The sequence below is a fragment of the Melospiza georgiana genome, chromosome 8, assembly GCF_028018845.1.
Source record: "Melospiza georgiana isolate bMelGeo1 chromosome 8, bMelGeo1.pri, whole genome shotgun sequence".
Taxonomy (NCBI): domain Eukaryota; kingdom Metazoa; phylum Chordata; class Aves; order Passeriformes; family Passerellidae; genus Melospiza; species Melospiza georgiana.
Genome location: NC_080437.1, coordinates 16,710,830 through 16,730,271, shown reverse-complemented (window position 1 = coordinate 16,730,271; position 19,442 = coordinate 16,710,830). Strand labels below are relative to the sequence as shown.

Here is a 19,442-nt window from a genome sequence, read left to right as displayed (position 1 = left end):
CTTTGGGAGGCAGAAATTATAAGAAAACCATGACCACTTTCTCACGATTGCTCAGGCCCAAGGGAGCATAAGTAATTTGGAGGAGATGAGTTTCGCACCTGCTGTAAGCCCCGAGTCCTAACACATTCCAGCTGGCATGAGAACTGCACCCTGCTCACCCCCACGTTGTGTGTTTCAGCTGCAGACAGCTCGCTGAAAACACACCCAGTGCTTCAAGTGCATTCTGACCCAATACTCCCTCCCAGCGGGCTGTGTTTTATCCACACCTGAAAGAGTTTAATCCTCTGTTATTTAAAAAATCACTTGTGCTTCTCTCATTATGGGTAGTACCATATGAATAATACACCACATTTGCTTGTACCTCCAGGCATGTTTCATAGTCATTCTATGTTTATTGCTAATGCATACATACATACATGTTATCATTGTTATCATTCTGTCAAGTCTCCAGGCATGTTTCTAGTCATTCCTTTCATAGCTCTCACATTTCTTTTGTTTTTATATATGTCCCTAAGGAATTGTCAAGGAGCCCCTTCCAGAAATCCTACCCCGTACAAAGGTGTTTACTCGCCCTGACCGTAGTCCCCTTCCCCGAAACTAAAAAGCAGCATAAAAAATTCCCCCTTGAGTCACGCCGCAGCTCCGATCGCGGCTGGCCGGAGGATTCCCGATGGGGCGGGGCGGAGCGGCTCGGAGCCGCCCCAGGGCGGCAGCGGCCCCGCCCCGGGCCGGCCTTTATAGAGCCCGCAGCGGGCAGCGCCCCGGCAGCCGCCGCAGCTCCGCCAGCCCGGCACCGCCACCGGTAAGTGCCGTGCCTTTGCAACCCCGCCGGTAGCTAAAGGCACCAGCGGATGAATCGATCGGGATGAAACGATTGCCCTTAAAATTGCATTGAAATTAAATAAGGAAAATGCTACTGCGATGCGGTATCGCAGGTGCGGGGAAGGTCAGTTCTAGCTGCCACAGTATAGCAGAATTTTTAAAGGAATCAGCAGTACTGCTGTTTATGGTGTGGAGGCTGGGCCTGAGAAACTAATTATAGTCGCAAAGAATAAATTACTTTCATTGCTGCCACAAATGCTAAAAATAATTGTCATAATAATGTTTAAGGGAAGTATATCTGCTAAAATTTTATCTGAATCTGAAATGCATGCACAGCCAAGTACCTGAGGCATGATTTGCTTTCTTGCATTATGACACCTGCTTAACAGCAGAGGTTGCATCTGCATTAGCATTTTCATTTGTATTGTGTCTATTTTCCAAATGAATCTAGTGATCTTCTGTATACCCTGTGTTTTGGTCCACACCGCTGAGTGTGTGAACATGTGTTAGGAGTGTTCAATAATGAGCTGTAGAGTACTTGCACTCCATTTCTTCCAAATGAAGTAAAACTAGAAGGTGCAATCCACATATCAGCAGGCGTTCAGTCTGCAGGACCAAACTGAAATTAGTCCGCTGTAGAAACCTGAAACAGGTACAGTGTACAGCTCAGTTCTGTGCATCTTCTTCTACTGCATTGCTTTTTTTTTGCTAATATAAATATAGCTATGATTCCAATGGAATCTTTTAAAAATGAAGTTTTACAGTTTTCTAAAAGTGAGAGAGCACTGAAAGAGTCAGAGCTTAAAAAAAATACTCTCATGACTTCTATTGCAATTTAAAAAGAGGGAAAAGACACATGGGACTTTATTGTACCCCCATTGTTATTACGTTATAATTATTTGCTTTTGGAAAGATTGCTATACCTGCTTGGCTACAAGATCCAGCTGCATATAAGAAGTTGAGACAGACTATGCTGTAAACCTATAACACTGAAAATAAGTGAGGCAACATCACCAGCAGACTTTCAAGAGGTGGCAGTGGTCAGAGGCACTTGGTCAGCTGGCCAGGTTTACCTAAGTGCTGAGCAGCAACAAAATGCAGCTGATAACTAGAGAGGGACTGAAAAACGGAGTTTTCCCTTTCATACCCTGAAGGTGCATGCTCAGTGCTTTTGTTGATGGTAGCAATGGTCAGTTCAATAGGTACAAACAGTTGGGCAGCAGCTAAATACATCTGCCAATTTCCAACTTAGTCCATACTGCAAAAATGGAGTATGGATTTTTCCAATTTCTCTTTCTCTGTTTCAATTACACTCTTGAAAAAAAATCTGTTTTTATTGCTGGCTGTTCAAAAAAAGCTTCAAAGTATAACCTCTAATTTAATTTATGAAAATAATAAGCAGATATCCTGCTGCAAGTAAAAGCTTCATTCTTCATCAGTTGTGTTGTAACTGAAGACAACAGAAGCAAGAAAACTGGCACTGCAGGCTACAGCATGACACTAAATTCCTCTTTTATTTTCAGAATTAAATAATACAGATAGAAGAAGAACAAAGAGAGAAGTTAACTAACAACATGAAGTTACTCATCTTCCTCACAGTAACGCTGGGTGCCCTTGTCACGGGATTAGAGTCTGTAAGTTTTAAGTATATCAAAAGCCTAATCTTATTTCATGGATAAAGGCAGACCCAGCCTGCAAAGCAGAGGGAAAAACTCTGAAGGACAGAACAAGAATCCGTTGTTGAATAAATTTTCTGGCTTTCATTTTCTGGCACAATGTGAAGCACCAAGGTCAGCAAAATGATAGGGGCAATTGATGAATGTTGCATCTTTGCTGCACTGCTTGGTGGAGAGGGTGCAGTTTCCTTCCCTGTTTAGGGACAATGGCCATTAAGAGCTGCTGATGATCCTACAGCATAAATAATTGCAATGTTGACCTGATGCAGTGGCACAGTTCAGTGGGGCTTTTCTGATCCTGGGGTTTTTGGGTTTTTTTGGTGGTTTTTGTTTGCGTGACATGGGATTAGTTTTTATTCCCCATTCTGCTTTGCCTAATTAGAGTTGCACTTCTCGTTCATATCCAGATTCCACAGAGTAGGTTCAGCAGGTAGCTGCATGCAAAAAACTAAACAGTTGAAGGTATGCAGTAGGGAAAAGATGATTAAACCACATAAAAGGAACTGCCTCCTTAAAAATTCTTTTTTTCTTTTCCTGTAGATTTATAGCTGGAAATACTACAAGCAATATAAACGCAGATCAGACCACAAGGGTAAGCATCTGCCTGTTCTATTTGAACCTAAATGGAACTTATTATCCTGTACTTGTACAAGAAGGAAGATCCTTATTGATACTGAAACACCTAAAACTTAATTTTCAATTACATTTCATCTCCACATTCAAATGTTTTGCCTCTAATCAGTGATGTCATTGACTTATAGAATGCCCTTGTTTGAATGGAGGAACATGCATTACCTATTACCTCTTCAGTGGAATTGGTCGTTGCATATGTCCAGATGGATACACTGGGCTTCACTGTGAACTAGGTAGAGTATCTGTCTTCCTTAATGCTAACTAAATTGATTGGAAAGGTCTAAAAGATAGCCAAAGAATATGAAATGCCAAGTGAAAGCATTACCCAGAGATATGACTGGATAGCCTTTAGCAGTTCATACTAAGAGACTAAATGAGGAGAAGCAAGAAAATGCTGGTGCAAAATCAGGATCTCTAATTTCTTTGTCCCTGCCTCCTCACTAAGGTTCCTTACCTCAACCTTACTTTTAGATTGGGGTGGAAAAACAAGCTAGTTTGTGGGTAGTCAGAAGCAGAAGAACTTATTAGACTGTGAAATTCACTTAAACTGTTAAAGAATTAATATGCACGCTCAAAATCCATATAGAGCAAATTTAATAACAGTATCTAGTCAGTCTGGATTTTGCATCTGGTTTTGAGTGTAATGCAAGAACTTTTTTCCTCATTGGAAGGATTTGTTCATGTCTGTTACAGAACAATTATGCGCAAGAGCGTGCTGCTAATAAAATATTTATTTTCTCAGACACTGACAGCACATGCTATACTGAAAATGGGGAGAACTACAGAGGGATGGCAACAGAAGACAAATGTCTGCCATGGAACTTGCCCTCACTAATTAGGAGGGGTCGTTACCACGCTTACTCAGAGAATGCTTTGCAGCTTGGGCTGGGCAAACACAGCTACTGCAGGTAAGAAAAGCAGCACTCATCTTGTGGAAACTTTTATTATCACAGTCCCAGAGATACTTCACTGAGAAACATGTTTTTAAAAAATAACATTACAGAGTTGAATTATTGACTAAAAATATTTGGAATGTGAGTTTCTGAAGCATTATTTCCCTGGCATATATTACAACAAAATATTTTTGTTTTTTCCAAAACACTTGGAAATTTTAAAATACTATGACTGTCTTTATGAAAAGAACACTCTTTTTATCTTTTAGAAACCCAAATGGAAGGAGCAGACCCTGGTGTTACACCAAAAGGGGATCTGCCATTCAAGAAACACCTTGCAACATAGAGAAGTGTGGTAAGTAATATTAGTTTCAACACAATTGGGGTTTTGTTTATTTTTTTTCATTTTATTTTATTTTTAATAGCACAAGTTTGGAGTTTATTTGTAAGAACATCTGAATGAAATTTTTCTTTTCACAGGGCCTACATGTGGTCAAAGGAGCATTAGCAAGATGTTCAAGATTGTTGGTGGAAAGCAGGCAGAGGTTGAGTCTCAGCCTTGGATAGCAGGCATCTTCCAAAACATAAGGGGCATGGATCACTTCCTGTGTGGGGGCAGCCTCATCGACCCTTGCTGGGTGCTCACAGCAGCACACTGCTTCCACACTCCGTAAGTTTTCAGTTCCATGGCCTTCTTAGTTGACACTTTCTTCAACTGATTTCTTGGTGTGATGCTCCCTGAGCAACCCTTTGGAATGCACCACAGTAAGAATGTTCCTTTGATTGAACAAAACAAGAGCAGCAAAAGAAACATTAAGCCTCTGGGAGCCCACATCTAGCAGAATGAACTAGCAAGATGTGGATGGTTGGGTGGGATGCAATTTTAACAATTCAGTGTATATTGGTGCCAGGATTTCATTTTTACCTCAGCCCTTCCCTAAGCTTAATAGTTGTACTGATGGTGAGCTGTGTAATACATCTATGGCTGCTTTTTGTTGACTTTTCTATGGAAAGCTGATCCTTTTGGCATCCTGCAGGGGATTCTTAAGGCCAACGCCTTTCATTAGTAGCAACTAGTTAGGCATGTTTCAGAATGTCTAAATACCTATCTTAATCCCCTCAAATGGAAAATTAGGATGCTTTTCTTCAGAATATTGGATCAACTTTCAAAGCAAACTAAAGTTTACTTTTTCTTATCAGCATTAAAATAAATGTCAAAGAGAACTGGAGTGGATCTCAGCTGTTGACCTTACTTTCAGAAATCAGTAGTCCTCATCAATCTCTCTACTCTCACTCAGGTCAAGAAGACCAATAAACAAATCTGTCTACAAAGTTTTCCTTGGAAAGTCCATACTGAATGTTACTGATGATAAAGAACAAGTATTCATGGTTGATGAGATCATCTCTCACCCTGACTTTACAGATGACACAGGTGGCAATGAGAATGATATTGGTAAGTGTTGTCTTAATATAAGCCTTTAAAACACTGGGATAGGTGAAGGCTGCATAATTGTGACATGCGTTCAAAAGAAGTAGAACCAGAGATGGGAAGAAGGGAAGCAGGAACAGTCTGAAAACTAAGCCTGTGCTGACAGGTTTTGCACTTGTTAAGTTTTGGTTGTGGTGCATATCAGGTGCATTACCTGGCAAGCAGTCTCTGGACCTGTGGAAGACATGGCTTTTCCATAAGCACTGGTGGCAGCATTGCGTTTCTGCCATTTTATTATGTGCCTAAAGATCAGACTGTATATATAGTAAAAGATGGAAAAAAATGCATGCACAGTAGGTTTCATCATATAGCATGGGATTGCCATATCAACCACCTCATTAGCTGAAGATTATCCTGAATTAATTCAGACTCCATAAAAACCCGGGTTTCACAAGCCTGTTCCTAAAGCAACCATGTCAGAGATGGTTTTTTGCAACTTGAACAGACCAGACTTCTCACTCTTGCACTTGTCATTTAGAACTCTACCACCCCTTCCAGATTCCTGCTGCTGCTGAAGTAAAGAAAATCCAAGAATATCTTTGTAAGCCATTCAGGATAGCGGGTACTGCCCTCTACAGCCAGTCAGAAAGTTGATCTTTTAAACATCTAAAGATAGCTCAGGCAAAAGAGTCTTGTGCAAGAGTATTAGCCCCTATCCTTTGAGGAAGGATAACAAGTTGGAACACTTGTTAATTTTAGTGTTGGGAAACTGATGTTGTTGTTATTAAGTAATGACTTGTTCCAAAAGCAATGAGGGGAGCCGTGTGTAACCAGAACTAAATATAATTGCAGCTATTCCCATTACCTGTACCAAGTACTCCTATTGTCAGAACTTGAGGGGAAAACTTTACAAATCTAACTGTATCTTTTCTGACTTGGTTAATAGCTTTGATAAGGATAAGGACAACTTCTGGACAGTGTGCAGTAGAATCCAAGTATGTCAGAACAGTCTGCTTGCCAGAGAGGAACCTCTACTTAAAAGAAAATACGCACTGTGAAATAGCTGGCTATGGAAAACAAGATTTTTGTAAGTAAATTATTTCTTTTCCCAAAGTTGGTCTTCCACAATGGTGAGAATGTGGTGATTTTTACACCATGATCTGTGAAGTGTTAAAAAAGGATTCCTTTCCATTGTATGTGTATTCCATGTGCATCTCTTGAAGATGACCTTTGCTATCATCTTCTCTAGTTGTCTATGGCATTTCCTAACTGATGCTTCTCTCTCATATCAACCATACAAAGTAAGGCAAAATATAAACCACAATTTTTATTGTTCCTGATGTGATGAGGAGCAGAAAAAAAAAAAAGTTGTGTGGGAGGATTAGCAAGGGATTGTTTGTGCAGACTTTCCATCAAAAATTATTGAACGCTTTCCTTCTAAAAACTAAACTTTGTATTTTGTGTTTGGACTACTTGTTTTTCTCTTTGAGACCTTTTTATGAACAGTAAAAGCAAACCAATACTGCAAAAGGTGAAAGGTGAAAGTAAGAACCTCAATGGAAAATTGGAATTGTTATGCTAATTTAAGTGCAGAAATTGTTATGGGGGGGTTTCTTGCTGCTTTTTGTTTCTTGGAGAGTGAGAACAATGAAATACTTCTTGTTTTTGCAGATGACATCTTCTATGCTCAAAGACTGATGTCAGCCACTGTGAACTTAATATCACAGAGAAAATGCAAATATGAATACTATGACAATATTAGAGTTACTGACAACATGGTCTGTGCTGGGGATCCCACATGGCAGATTGATGCCTGCAAGGTAAAATTGGTTTGGTTTATTTTCTAAATAACTTCAAATACATGTACACTACTACATGGATCAGTTGGCAGCATCTTATAACTCTACTAGTCACTAGAGTCTCTAATGTAACTAGAAATTACTATGTCAAGTGGAGTTGACCTGTCACATGGCCAAATATCTGGAATAAAGTTGGAATCCACAGTTAGGTTTTACCCCCTCCAGGCCTTCCTTCGGAGGTGCAAGTGCACTGTCTTAGCTTCTGTTTTTCCTCAAGGCCTTATTTTCAATCTATTCAAGCAATAGCTGATAGATACCATCAGAGCTATATAGCAACTGTTCTAATCTGTTTGCATATTAACTATAGCTTTGCAAGGGTAGATTAAGGGGACACTGAGCGCCTCCAGATTTCTCAAAACTAGATTAATTTCCCTGCATCTTTCTGGGTGGAGTAAGGAGGAGCCACTGAGAAGAACAAGCATCCTCAGGTGTCAGAGTACCTTATGGACAGGGAGACAGTTGATTCTGTGATGAATATAGGGCATGTTGGCCTTGACCTTGTATCACTAGTCTAATATCTATGCTTATAAACTTGGGATGGGGATGGAGGGTTGTTTTCCAAGGTAGCTATTCTCCTGGTATCCTGACAGGGGGAACTAGAGATCTCAGCTTCAGAGACTGTTCAAGTCACAGCAGATGCCAAACCTTCTGTTCCATCTAAGCAATGTTGTTAAAGATCAAAGCTTTAGCTCATAGGTCCTCAGTAGCTTGCTTAACTCTAGAAAAACAATCACAGCCTCCATCTGCAATGACCTAATATGTTCTCTTTCTATTGTCAGGGAGATTCCGGTGGCCCCATGGTCTGTGAGCACAATGGCAGGATGATGGTTTATGGCATTGTCAGCTGGGGAGATGGCTGTGCAAAGGAAAACAAGCCTGGTGTTTACACCAGAGTTACTCAATACCTGAACTGGATTGACTCCAGCATGAATGGGCTAGCTGCCAAGAGTCATTTTCTTCCTGAACCAAAGTGACCTGTGTTTGACAGCTGGACTGAAATGAACAGAATTTTGCCTATACTGACACCAGGACAGTGAACACCTGAATGTCATAAGAGGCTTTCATTTTGAATGCTTGTGTGGTCAGTCACTCAGATCAGTGTTCCTGAGGCACGAGGCAGAGAGAGGGTTGATATTTTATCTTACTACTCTGAATTACCTGGAAACCACTCAGTGGAAAGTTAAAATATTTAACATTTAAATGAGTATTCCCATGCATGATACTATGCATAGCAAGTTAGCTATCTACTCCATTTATGAACCAGCATTTGCTCTGGAAATAGATACAGTTTCAACTTACTTAACTCAAGTATTCATTTTATACATGACCTGAGTCTAAAATCTCCCCTTATTGTACTGAATAATACTAAGTCTCAAGTCCCACAAACCTAGCCTGTTAAGACCAGTACTTAGAGTGATCAGACTTGGCATCAAAAAGTTGGGGGGAAAAAAAGTAGTAGTTGAGTCAGCATTACAAACTGTTAATGTATTTAACTTAAGAATTGTGCTGCAAGGCAGCAACTTGGAAAGCTGCTGGGCTTCCAGGTCACATGTGAAGGTGTCCCCTGGAAAGTCTGATTATGCAACTTCTACATCTACCTGTACACCCTGGAGAAGATTTAAGGACTTGGCATTTGTCAAATGCTGCAGGCATCAAAAGTCAGAAATTTTTTTCCATTCATTTAACTGATATTATATGGAAGTGATATTTTTTCCTCCGACTTATTCTGGATTTATTTTTAAACTTGTCTTTGTTTTGTAGATTTGGATTATTTGTATGAGGGCTGGAACCTCAAGCTTTATTTAAATTATTTTTACTGTGTTTAACTTATTGTTTGTATTATGGATGTTAACTATCATTAAAAAAAACTTTCTTCTTATATCTGTTTCTCTTCTCTGGAAAATAGAAGGGTGACTCAAAAGAGAATTGTCATTATTAAGTTCTAATCTCACTGTAATCTTCCTTAGTAAAAAATAAGTGTTAGTGAAGAATTTGATATGCATAAGCTAAATTCTTTTTCCAAAATGCATGTGGGTGTCTGTGAAAAGGCTACTACAGCTGTAGCTTTATGTAGTTGGGGTACATGAACCTTGCACAATGGTGATGGAATGATAAGAAGAAGAACCTTGATACCTTGATGAAGTCTGGTCCTTAAGACTCAAGACTGAACTGGGTAACATCTCCACTCTTTGCAGTGCTGTTATTGTTGTCATGTGTCCTTAGACTTCAGTCTCTAGGCTATGAAAGGGGTGGGACAATACTTCCCTTTTCCCACAGCTGTGCCTGGCTCTGAGCTGTCAGGAGTGAGAGTTGACAACTGTGTGACTGTACTGAGGCTAATGCCCTGACAGCCCAGTGGTGGACAGGGACACCAAGCACTGCTGAAAACTTGAAATGATTACTGGCACTGCTGGATTGCAATCTGTTAGGCAATACAATTTGTGGTTGGGATCTGCAACTAAATTTATTAGCGGAGTTTACCACTGCCTGTGGTAAAGCTATTTGGGGCAAGTTTGTGGACTCCTGATTCAAGTTTGTGCAGGGAGCTGGTTACAATTGCATTGTTTCTGGAGTTAGAGATCTCTTGTGAGAGATGGGAGACTAGAGACTGTGAGAAGAAAAATATCTCTTCACTGCTTCTTTTGACAGCAACTACCAGGACTGCTTGACCAGTGCTAGCAGAGAATGCTTCATGCCCAAAGTAAGCAATGGTAATACAGTTTTAGACAAAAATATTCTAGGTTTTAAGCAGTCTTTTTCTTACTTTACTATTCCACTTTAATATGTAGCAAAATACTTAAATCAGTGAATCTTCAACAGGTGGAGATTATAAATACCTTCATGGCCATTGCATATGATTTTCATTGCAATGAACAGCACATTTATCATCAATTTCTCTAGGCTTTTTCTGTGCAGAGGTATAATTTAAATTTCAACTTATTTCCATAATTATGTGTATAAGTAAGAATGAAAAAGGAGTGAAAAACCAAACTTGCGTTTAGGTGTTCTTCAGTCTGAAGTCCAGGGAACTCTAGGTAGGTAAATTATAAATAAAAACAGGATCTTGAAGGCAGAGAGCATTTAGATGCTGTTTGGGTGTGAATCTTATTTGTTTGGTTTATACTGGATAAGTTATTCCAACAAAAATTAAATTTTTAGACAAACACACACTATACATACACCTCTGCCCTGGCTGCTATACCATTTTATAGAGTCTCCTTCAATGTTCTTTGGCCCCACAGCTACAGTATCAACTGCCTGGCTAGTTATCAGAGCCTGGAAAAACGAAGGGCAAAGATGAGAGCACAATTTGGCAAAACATCCTCTTCCTGCAACAGAATCCTCAGGAAATACTCTTTCCATGTTACAGAGAGTGAGCTGGTGTTGGTCCAGGTTGAGGTGCTGGTGAAGATGGAAAGAGCCCAGAGAACTGTGCATAGAGGCTGGCGAACACCCCTGCAGAATGACAGGAGCATGAGCAGAGAGAGGATGGTTTTGGAAGATATTAGAGATCTGCTGGGTACAAACATACATGGAAGACAAAATTTGGTATCATAGAGCTACTCTTACTTAATATGGTTCATTGACTTCAGGTATCTGCTGGCACACAATAGGAGAGGAGCACAATAGGAGTCCAACATGTATTTAGAAGCAGCTCAAGGTGGGCATCAGCCCAAGTGAAGAGATCATACTCTCAGAAGCATTAGAAGCATGACTAACATAATCTCAAGTTCCTACTTATCTTCAATCCTCCCACAGAAGAAAGACTTCAAATAAAGAGGAAAAAGCAGCATCCGATGTGTCCAGAGCACAGAGGAAGCTTGTTCAACCTGTCAGCTCTTAGGAGGAAGTGATGCATCCTGAATGAACAGACCACTTGACCTTATATAGCTGAAGCTTTCTTCATGGAAGTGAAACTAAAATGTGACTCAAAGCACTTAAAAATAAAGTCTGTTATAAAAAAACCTAAGGGATGAGGAAATGAAACACATCATCATCCATTTGTTACACCATTTCCACGTGGAATTGTATGCATGAGAGTATTTTGCTTGTGCATATTGAAACCTGAACTAAAAACCCAACATGACTATTTGGTCACTAAGCCTTTGGCTCACTTCTGACACGTAACCACAGCTCTTGTTTTAGGCCTAACAAGCACAGAATCCATAAAAAGATAATAAAATCTTTCTGCATCCATCAGTCTTGTAATTTCAGGTTTCAGATATCCCCATCTTAAGCTGAAGTTTAAAAAGTGACATATTTGAAACACTACATATTAATTGAAGAAAAAATTAGGCTCATACTTGGTCTGGAATAACCCTTCCAAATCCATCACATCTCATGCAATATACCAGTGGACAATCTGAACAGAATTTGGGTTGTGCTGTTTAACCTTTTGGCAAGTGAATGAAATGGAACTATGAGAAGTGGAAACACGTACATTTGAAGGGACAAGGACTATGTACTGAATGAACAGCAAAATGAGATGCAGACCCACATGAGCAGTATGCTCAGCTCCTGTGTGCAGCTCCATAGCTACAGCCAACAAGTTGACTCATTGGGATTTAGGCAGCAGCTGCCTGGTAGGATACTCTCATGATCTTTGAAGCTGGAAAGGGCTGTGAGAATACCAGCATCCAAACAGAACCCAGAGTGAATGCAGCAATCCAGAGTCATTGACAATGAAGAAGATAATGAAGATAAACAGGAAAAACCAAATGCACAGAAGTAGATGAGTGATGACTGGTATTAAAACAGATCCAGAAAGCATTGCAGACCACAGGCCAGATTTAAGTCAACAGTGTTGAGTAAAAAACTGTAAACATACTGACATGTACTTCAGGGCAGAGTTTGTAAACACCAGGACAAGGCAAACACTCTGCTGTGTTTTGTTTTGAGTGTCATTCTTCTTGATGAGAAGACAACAGTAATCAGTGGTCGAGAACATGACAAGGAGAAAAGACTGAAAACATTCCAGAGAAGTAAAATCTATGAGAGACACTTTCTTCAAAAGAGAAAAGGCTGAAGCAGAGAAGGGAATAAACTGTTCTCTGCATCTTCTGGAGTTGGTGTGAAAAACAATAACCTTGTTTGCAGGGAGGGAAACTGAACTAAAATATTATGAAATTACTCTACTGGTAAGAGTAGTGAAGCATGAAATAAATGGAATTGAGTGGTGCTGAGCCTCATTCACTGGAATTTTTCAAGAAAAATTTAAACAGAAATAAAATAGTTGGTTTGGATTCTTGCAATGCAACTGAAAGGTATTTTGAGAAATCATCTAACCTCAGGTTCCCAGCTTTATTATGAAATCAAAGAACATGCTCAGTGACTGAGATGACTACATGAAAATAAAGACATTGCAGGGAGATTTAGAAATCATATTACACAATTTACCCATCTTTAAAAAAAGCTGCTTTAAGAAATGGATCCTCTGAAAGAAAAATGTCTGGATTTCTGAATTAACAATTAAAGGCAAACCTCTTAGTGTTAGACTAATAACTACAAAGAGTTTTGAGCAAACCTTTCAGTGACTCTTAACAAAATAATATTCTAGAAAGGACTAGAATAAAATTGTTTCCATGTCCCACTGGACAAAATAATGTCAATGAATAACATGCAACTGACAAGAGAGTAAAATTATTATCCCCCACTGGATAGTGGAAATGTTATTTTTTCTACTGAGTAACAGAAAAGTGGTTTGTATGTAATGCTATGACTTGGCATCCACATGAATTACCTCAGTATGCTGTGAGCTAGAGGCCTCTGAGTGTATGATAAAATCTCCCAAAGCTCAATATTATTGCAAGAGGCAATCATGGAAGAAGATGAAAATTACAGGCAACCACGAGACTTTGCTGGTCACAGACTTGTGCATTTTGGGACTTGGTGCCTGTTTGGTGACAGTATAATTCCAGAAAACCAGATGGACACATTTACACATCCACAAGCAGTTTCACATTTATTAGAAATGAACCAATGAACTCTGCTAGTCACAGCTGGGATGTTCCAAGTGCAGTAAATTCATAACATCAACAGTAGTAGTTAAGAATTACTTACCACAAATTCTTCCCTAAGTTTTCTTGCCTTGTGGCACAAAACTTTAGCCTAAGTTAAAACAAAGCATGCCCAAGTGACATCACTACAGCTGTTGAAATTGCAGCTGTTCCATGAAGATCACAGCATGTACTTGGCATTACTACAGCATGTTAGCACCCATGATAAAAAATCTTCACTAATGTTCCAACTCCTTCATCTTCAAATGCACCTGCAAAGTCTGACACATTGCAAATTTGTGTGGTTGGATAATATTTTTATTTTTAAACATGCTTACATGCTGTGTTAACAGCAGCCCCAGCCACGTGAAGGATTGCCTTAAACAGTTGTTTGTGACCATCTCAGTCAAATTTTGCTCTAGAACTTGCTAGACCACACTTGAGCCAACTCTACAGGACAGCAAAGGGATTTAAGTAGCTGCTATTCAAAACTGAATTGATTTACCTCAGAAATTATTTTCCTTAGACATCTTGCATTTGGGAGCAGTGTATTTGATTAAAGACATCACATTTTACATATCCCCTTAAAGAACAAGCAATTGCTAATTTAATTTGAAATTAGACATACACAGATAAATTAGAAATATTTTTCCAGAACAACCCAATTCCATCTAAAATAACTGCAATTAATTTTATCTTACATATTAAATCTTTTGCCCTCTAAGATCACTCTGTCTTACAATAACTGCATCCTCTATTTACAATGGTCTTGTTTTAATACATACAGCATCAAGAGATCTTGTGTTTACTACCTGGAGAGACAAATCCACTATTTCTTTATCTTCTTCCACCACTTATCATCTTGTATGTTTGACAGCTCTGTTGCCTCTGAACAGTCAGTATTTTTCCTGGCTTTTAGTGTTGTATTTTTAGTAACAGAATCTTGGTATGGAAAAAAAGATATATCAAGACAGGGTTTATACATTAAGCTTTTGAGAAAAGAAATGTAAAAGCCTTCAGCTGAAAGATACAGGTAATCAGAGCCATTTGGAGACTCGAGCTATTAGAAAAAGAATGTTTTAAAGGGAGAATGTAAATATAGCACTGACAAGCACACCTTTAATACCGAATGATCTTCAAGAGTGACTGAATTCTTATCTCCAGATTTAGTACTAAGTGTTTGGCCAGCCTCATCTCTCATTTCACATGAAATAATCTCACACCTACAAAGCTCACAGCAGAGAAGGTGGTTTCCCTGATTTAAATCCCATTCTTTTCTATTAAAAGTTTTATGAACATCTGCAGAAAAAATAAGTACGTCTTTTATGATTGGTCTAGATAGACTCCAGCTTTGATGGTTGCCGCACCTGCTGCTGTTCAAATCCATGAATAAGCTGGGTGCCTACGGCGGGCAGCATCTCCACCCCTGTCCCGGCAGCCAAGGCACAGACCTGCCGCTAGATGGGGGAGCAGCCTCGGAAAAGGAGACGCTGTCGCTCGCAGCCTATGCACAGACCATTCGTTGAGCACGTAAATCACAGGGAAGGGGTTTTATTTATAGAACAGCCTTTGCTCCCCTTCCACCCGAGCACTTATAAAAAGGTAAGCATAGGAAAACAGTAGTTACTCAGCCATTTAAGTATACAACTTGTCACTTCTAACTATGATCCTGCCAGACAAGTTTGTGACTCCTCACTGACATGTATAATCCTGCATTTTCCTGATCTATCTAGACTTCAGGTAATGCTAGCACCCTCTACAACAGCAGAATGGCCAGAACGCTGTCCTTATGAGAACCCCTCGCCACAACAAAGACAGTTACTTCGCGAACAAAACATAAACAAACAAACAAAAAACAAAACTCAAAACACCCCAACAACCAAACTCAAAACTAATCAAAACCAAATAAAAGCAATTATTTCATGTCACGTCCACAGGAAGTCGTGGAAAGCATGGAAACAGCGGGAAAAGTGTTTTAAGAAGAACCTGCAAAAGCGTACTACACCCCATAACCATTTTCCTCCAACAAAGCACAAGCTCGACTGAAATAGCACAGCCAAAGATAATCTGGCAAACAAAGCACAAGCAAACGCAGCAATACTAAATCTTACCTAAGAAGAGTAACAGTTATAATTGTGTTGAGTGGGAGCGCTGACAGTGATCCTCCCTGAGCCGCTCTAAAGCTCTGGATCATTAAAACGTGCCCGAGAGCATCTGCTGAGAGCATCGGCTGAGAGCATCTCCCGCCGCCTCCACGCTGCCGCCTCCGCTGGGGGCGCCCGCGCCCCGCGGCGGCGGGGCCGGGACGGCGGGATGGGCACGGCGAGATGGGCACGGCCGATGGGCACGGCGGGATGGGCACGGAGGGATGGGCACGGAGGGATGGGCACGGCGGGATGGACACGGCCGATGGGCACGGAGGGATGGGCACGGCGGGATGGGCACGGAGGGATGGGCACGGCGGGATGGACACGGCGGGGCCGGGCACGGCGGGATGGACACGGCGGGACGGGCACGGCGGGATGGACACGGAGGGATGGGCACGGCGGGATGGGCACGGCCGATGGGCACGGAGGGATGGACACGGCCGATGGGCACGGAGGGATGGGCACGGCGGGATGGGCACGACGGGATGGGCACGGCGGGATGGGCACGGCGGGATGGGCACGGCGGGATGGACACGGAGGGTTGGGCACGGCCGATGGGCACGGCGGGATGGGCACGGCGGGATGGGCACGGAGGGATGGACACGGCGGGATGGGCACGGCGGGATGGGCACGGCGGGATGGACACGGCGGGATGGACACGGAGGGATGGGCACGGCCGATGGGCACGGCGGGATGGGCACGGAGGGATGGGCACGGAGGGATGGACACGGCGAGATGGGCACAGAGGGATGGGCACGGAGGGATGGGCACGGCCGATGGACACGGCCGATGGGCACAGCGGGATGGGCACGGAGGGATGGGCACGGCGGCTGCAGGAAGCCCCCGGCCAGCGGGCCGTGCGAGGACAGAGCCGGGCGGCCCAGACCGCGGCAGCCGTGCGTGCTGCCATACAAACACCGTGGAGAGGGGATGGTGCCTTCCCCAAGGGACATCCCGGGCACCCGCAGTGGTGAGAGGCTGTAACCCCGCTTATGAAAGTAGTAATTCCCATATTTTTATAAGAATACTAACTTCAGGCCGTGTGGCCACGTCTAAGTAGGAACCAACTTGCTGCTCTGGCCTGAGAGATGCTGACTCTGCTCTGGATCGCTTCTGTCACTTGCTACACACAGAGACAAGTACTCTGCTGTTCCCCAGTTAGAACAACACAATGCAATTTACTTTGAATTGGTTTAATCGCTTGGATTTTGGACGTTTGAAATTTTAACGTCAAGACAACACGCACAAAATTTCTACTCAGTCCTCAACTGCTTTCTAAGGGTGGTGCAAACACATTTAAATAACAGGCAAAAGTTTACAATTTACTTTTCATGAGTCTTCACATCTGACACGTTTAGGCAGGGAAGCAAAGTATGGTCAAGTGATTTCTGAAAATATGCTGCCACTGGAAGCTGCATCAACATTATCAGAACCCAACTGATCTTACATTGACTAATTATTGAGATCTATTCAGGCATCAGTGCACAGCTAAAATGACACATCAATTTCTTCAAGAAGTTGTCCTGTTCTGAAATTAAGAATAGCATTACAATATCAAAATAGGTGTAACACAAAGATTAACAGAGCATCCAGCCAGAGAGCACTTGAATGTGTTTAATAAATAAGTCTGCACACCTCTTTGCTACAGTTGTCTGATGTGTGTTATCACTTGTTACCAAATTTTAAGAAGCCCATGACCCAAACACTATCATTCTGAACCTCAGAAACAAGAAACTGTTAAAGCATCCATGACTGGAAAATTTTAAGATTAAGAAACTTTTACAGGCTCTGAATTTCCAAATTGACATATTTTTAAGAAAGATAAGATATATGTAAAATATTAAGAACTGTAATTCATCATTCCATTAAAGATTACTTCAAAGATTATTTTCTTCTTTACACATGGATAGAACTCAGTATTGCTTAAAGAAGCAAATTAACAAAAGCAAACATTTATTTCATCTCATTCTGCAGATGGCAAACAAACATGATATCAGTCAGAGTGCTGAGATATTCTGCATTTCTCACAAATTACTCATCCTCATTAGAAACAGGTTTTGAAACATTTAAATAGGTTTGTTACTTACTCTGTTAGACTATTACAAGAGCACAGCACATAAAAATTACCCAGTTTTTAGGTTACTATAGATCTTCTTTATGCATCACTTAAGTTCTAAAATGATGCCAAACCCTCCATTCCTTTTAGAGCTCTTTCTGCTACAGATATATGATATACTGTGTTTTGACAGCAAGTGTGACCACGCTGTGGCAATCGGTATTGATTCAGAAGTTAAAGGAAGAGGCAAATAATTGTCATAATCTTCAGTGATTTAAAAAAATATTTCTAGAATTTATATCTTTTGCAAAAATTGGTGATTTAAATGCCAAGGATAAGTAAATAGTTTTGCCTTTTTTTTTTTTAAGGATAAAATCTACCTGAGAATGTGAAGATAATTCAGCATAGAAGTCTTTCCAGAGCATTCAGTTATGAATTAAATGAACACTATCCATCAAGTAATAAATTTCCTCAACAAGATTCATGTGACCTATTAACATATGCTACATAAATTCAAGATTGCATTACACAGGAAAGATGTCTCTCATGCAAAAATGGGAATTAAGTAGCCATCATTCCCAGTCCCTGCTGAAGAAGGGAGTCTAATGAAGCAGCTCCTGCTGTTACTGCCTGGGCTGCACTCTGTGTGGCAGCCCCCCAGCATCTGCAGGAAGGTTACTAAACCCACAGCAATGGCAGATACTGCACCTGTGCCATTGGGATAAACACAGTCCAGAGAACTGATATCTTCTAGCATATGTATGAAGACAGAATTGTGCACCTTAGTGCAACCACCCTTATTGGCTTGCGTAACTTAATTCTTCTACCAGTGTCATGCATCATGGACAGCTCCTGATTTTGTAATTCTCTGACACCAAAGCTTATTGGGCCTTTCAAAGCATGAACACAGCTGGTAACTTCTTCAGATCTTTTGGAACACAGTGCAGATACATCACTCTTCAGCTATCAAACGTTCAGTTCTCAAATCTCAACATCAGATGTTCAGTCTGAGTAGTTACAGACACTTCAAGAGCCTGGAGTGCATTTCCTGCACTCTTTGGAGTGTACTCCTGGTCTCCTCACCACAAAACCTACTCAAACTTGTGTGTTCCCTTTCTGTTTCTGTGCTTGTCCATTCCCAAAAATTAGATTTTAATAGTTGCAACATTTCTCTATTCACTGGCTATGTCCACCTTACATAAGGAGGCATATCATGCAAATATACATAGAACAGATTTTCTTGCTATAATCATAGAATCACAGAATATTCTGAGTTGGAAGGGACCTACAAGGATCATCCAAGTCCAACTCCTGGCCCTGCACAGGACAGCACCAACAATCACACCATGTGCCTGAGAGTGTTGTCTAAGCACTTGAACTTTGGCAGGTTTGGTGCTCTGACCACTGCCCTAGGGAGTTGCTCCAGTGCCCAACCACCCTCTGGGTGAAAAACCTTTCCCTGATACCCAACCCAAATCTTCCCTGACACAATTCCATGCCACTGCCTTGGGTCTCATCACTGGCAGCCAGAGAGAAACGATCAGCACCTGTCCTTCTGCTTCCCCTTGCAAGAAAGCTACAAATTTCCAAAGAAAGTGCAGAATTCCACTAGAAGAAAAGGTGCTACACAGCATGAATAGAGGATCTTTAAAAAATCTGGTTATTTACTGTCTTTTCCTTTTATCACAGCCCAGCCCAGCCCAGCCCTCCTCTCCCCCCACCCCCTCAATAGCTTATTATAATTCTTTCTCAAGTAACCATAAAATTGTAACAATTACTTTGTTTCTTCTGTTGAAAATGTACATTGATAAAACCCATCATTCTTGCTGGAAAAGAAACAACTCAATTCAGGGGGTTTTGTTTATATAAATGAAGACTCAAAATATTAACAAATCTAAATTAATAAAAAAAAAAGCCAGCCTTAAAACCAT

The 19,442-nt window shown here is 41.0% G+C and overlaps 1 protein-coding gene across 1 annotated transcript; it reads left to right on the top strand.

The window, feature by feature from the left end:
- The first annotated feature begins 772 nt into the window (after window positions 1-772).
- On the top strand, window positions 773-9,145 carry PLAU (plasminogen activator, urokinase). The gene is made up of 11 exons (XM_058029269.1): window positions 773-802; window positions 2,346-2,456; window positions 3,039-3,090; window positions 3,260-3,364; window positions 3,874-4,039; window positions 4,294-4,379; window positions 4,505-4,694; window positions 5,323-5,477; window positions 6,400-6,540; window positions 7,125-7,273; window positions 8,092-9,145. The coding sequence occupies exons 2-11, from the start codon at window positions 2,397-2,399 to the stop codon at window positions 8,284-8,286; spliced, it is 1,299 nt and encodes a 432-aa protein (XP_057885252.1). The 5' UTR covers window positions 773-802; window positions 2,346-2,396; the 3' UTR covers window positions 8,287-9,145.
- Window positions 9,146-19,442: the final 10,297 nt, after the last annotated feature.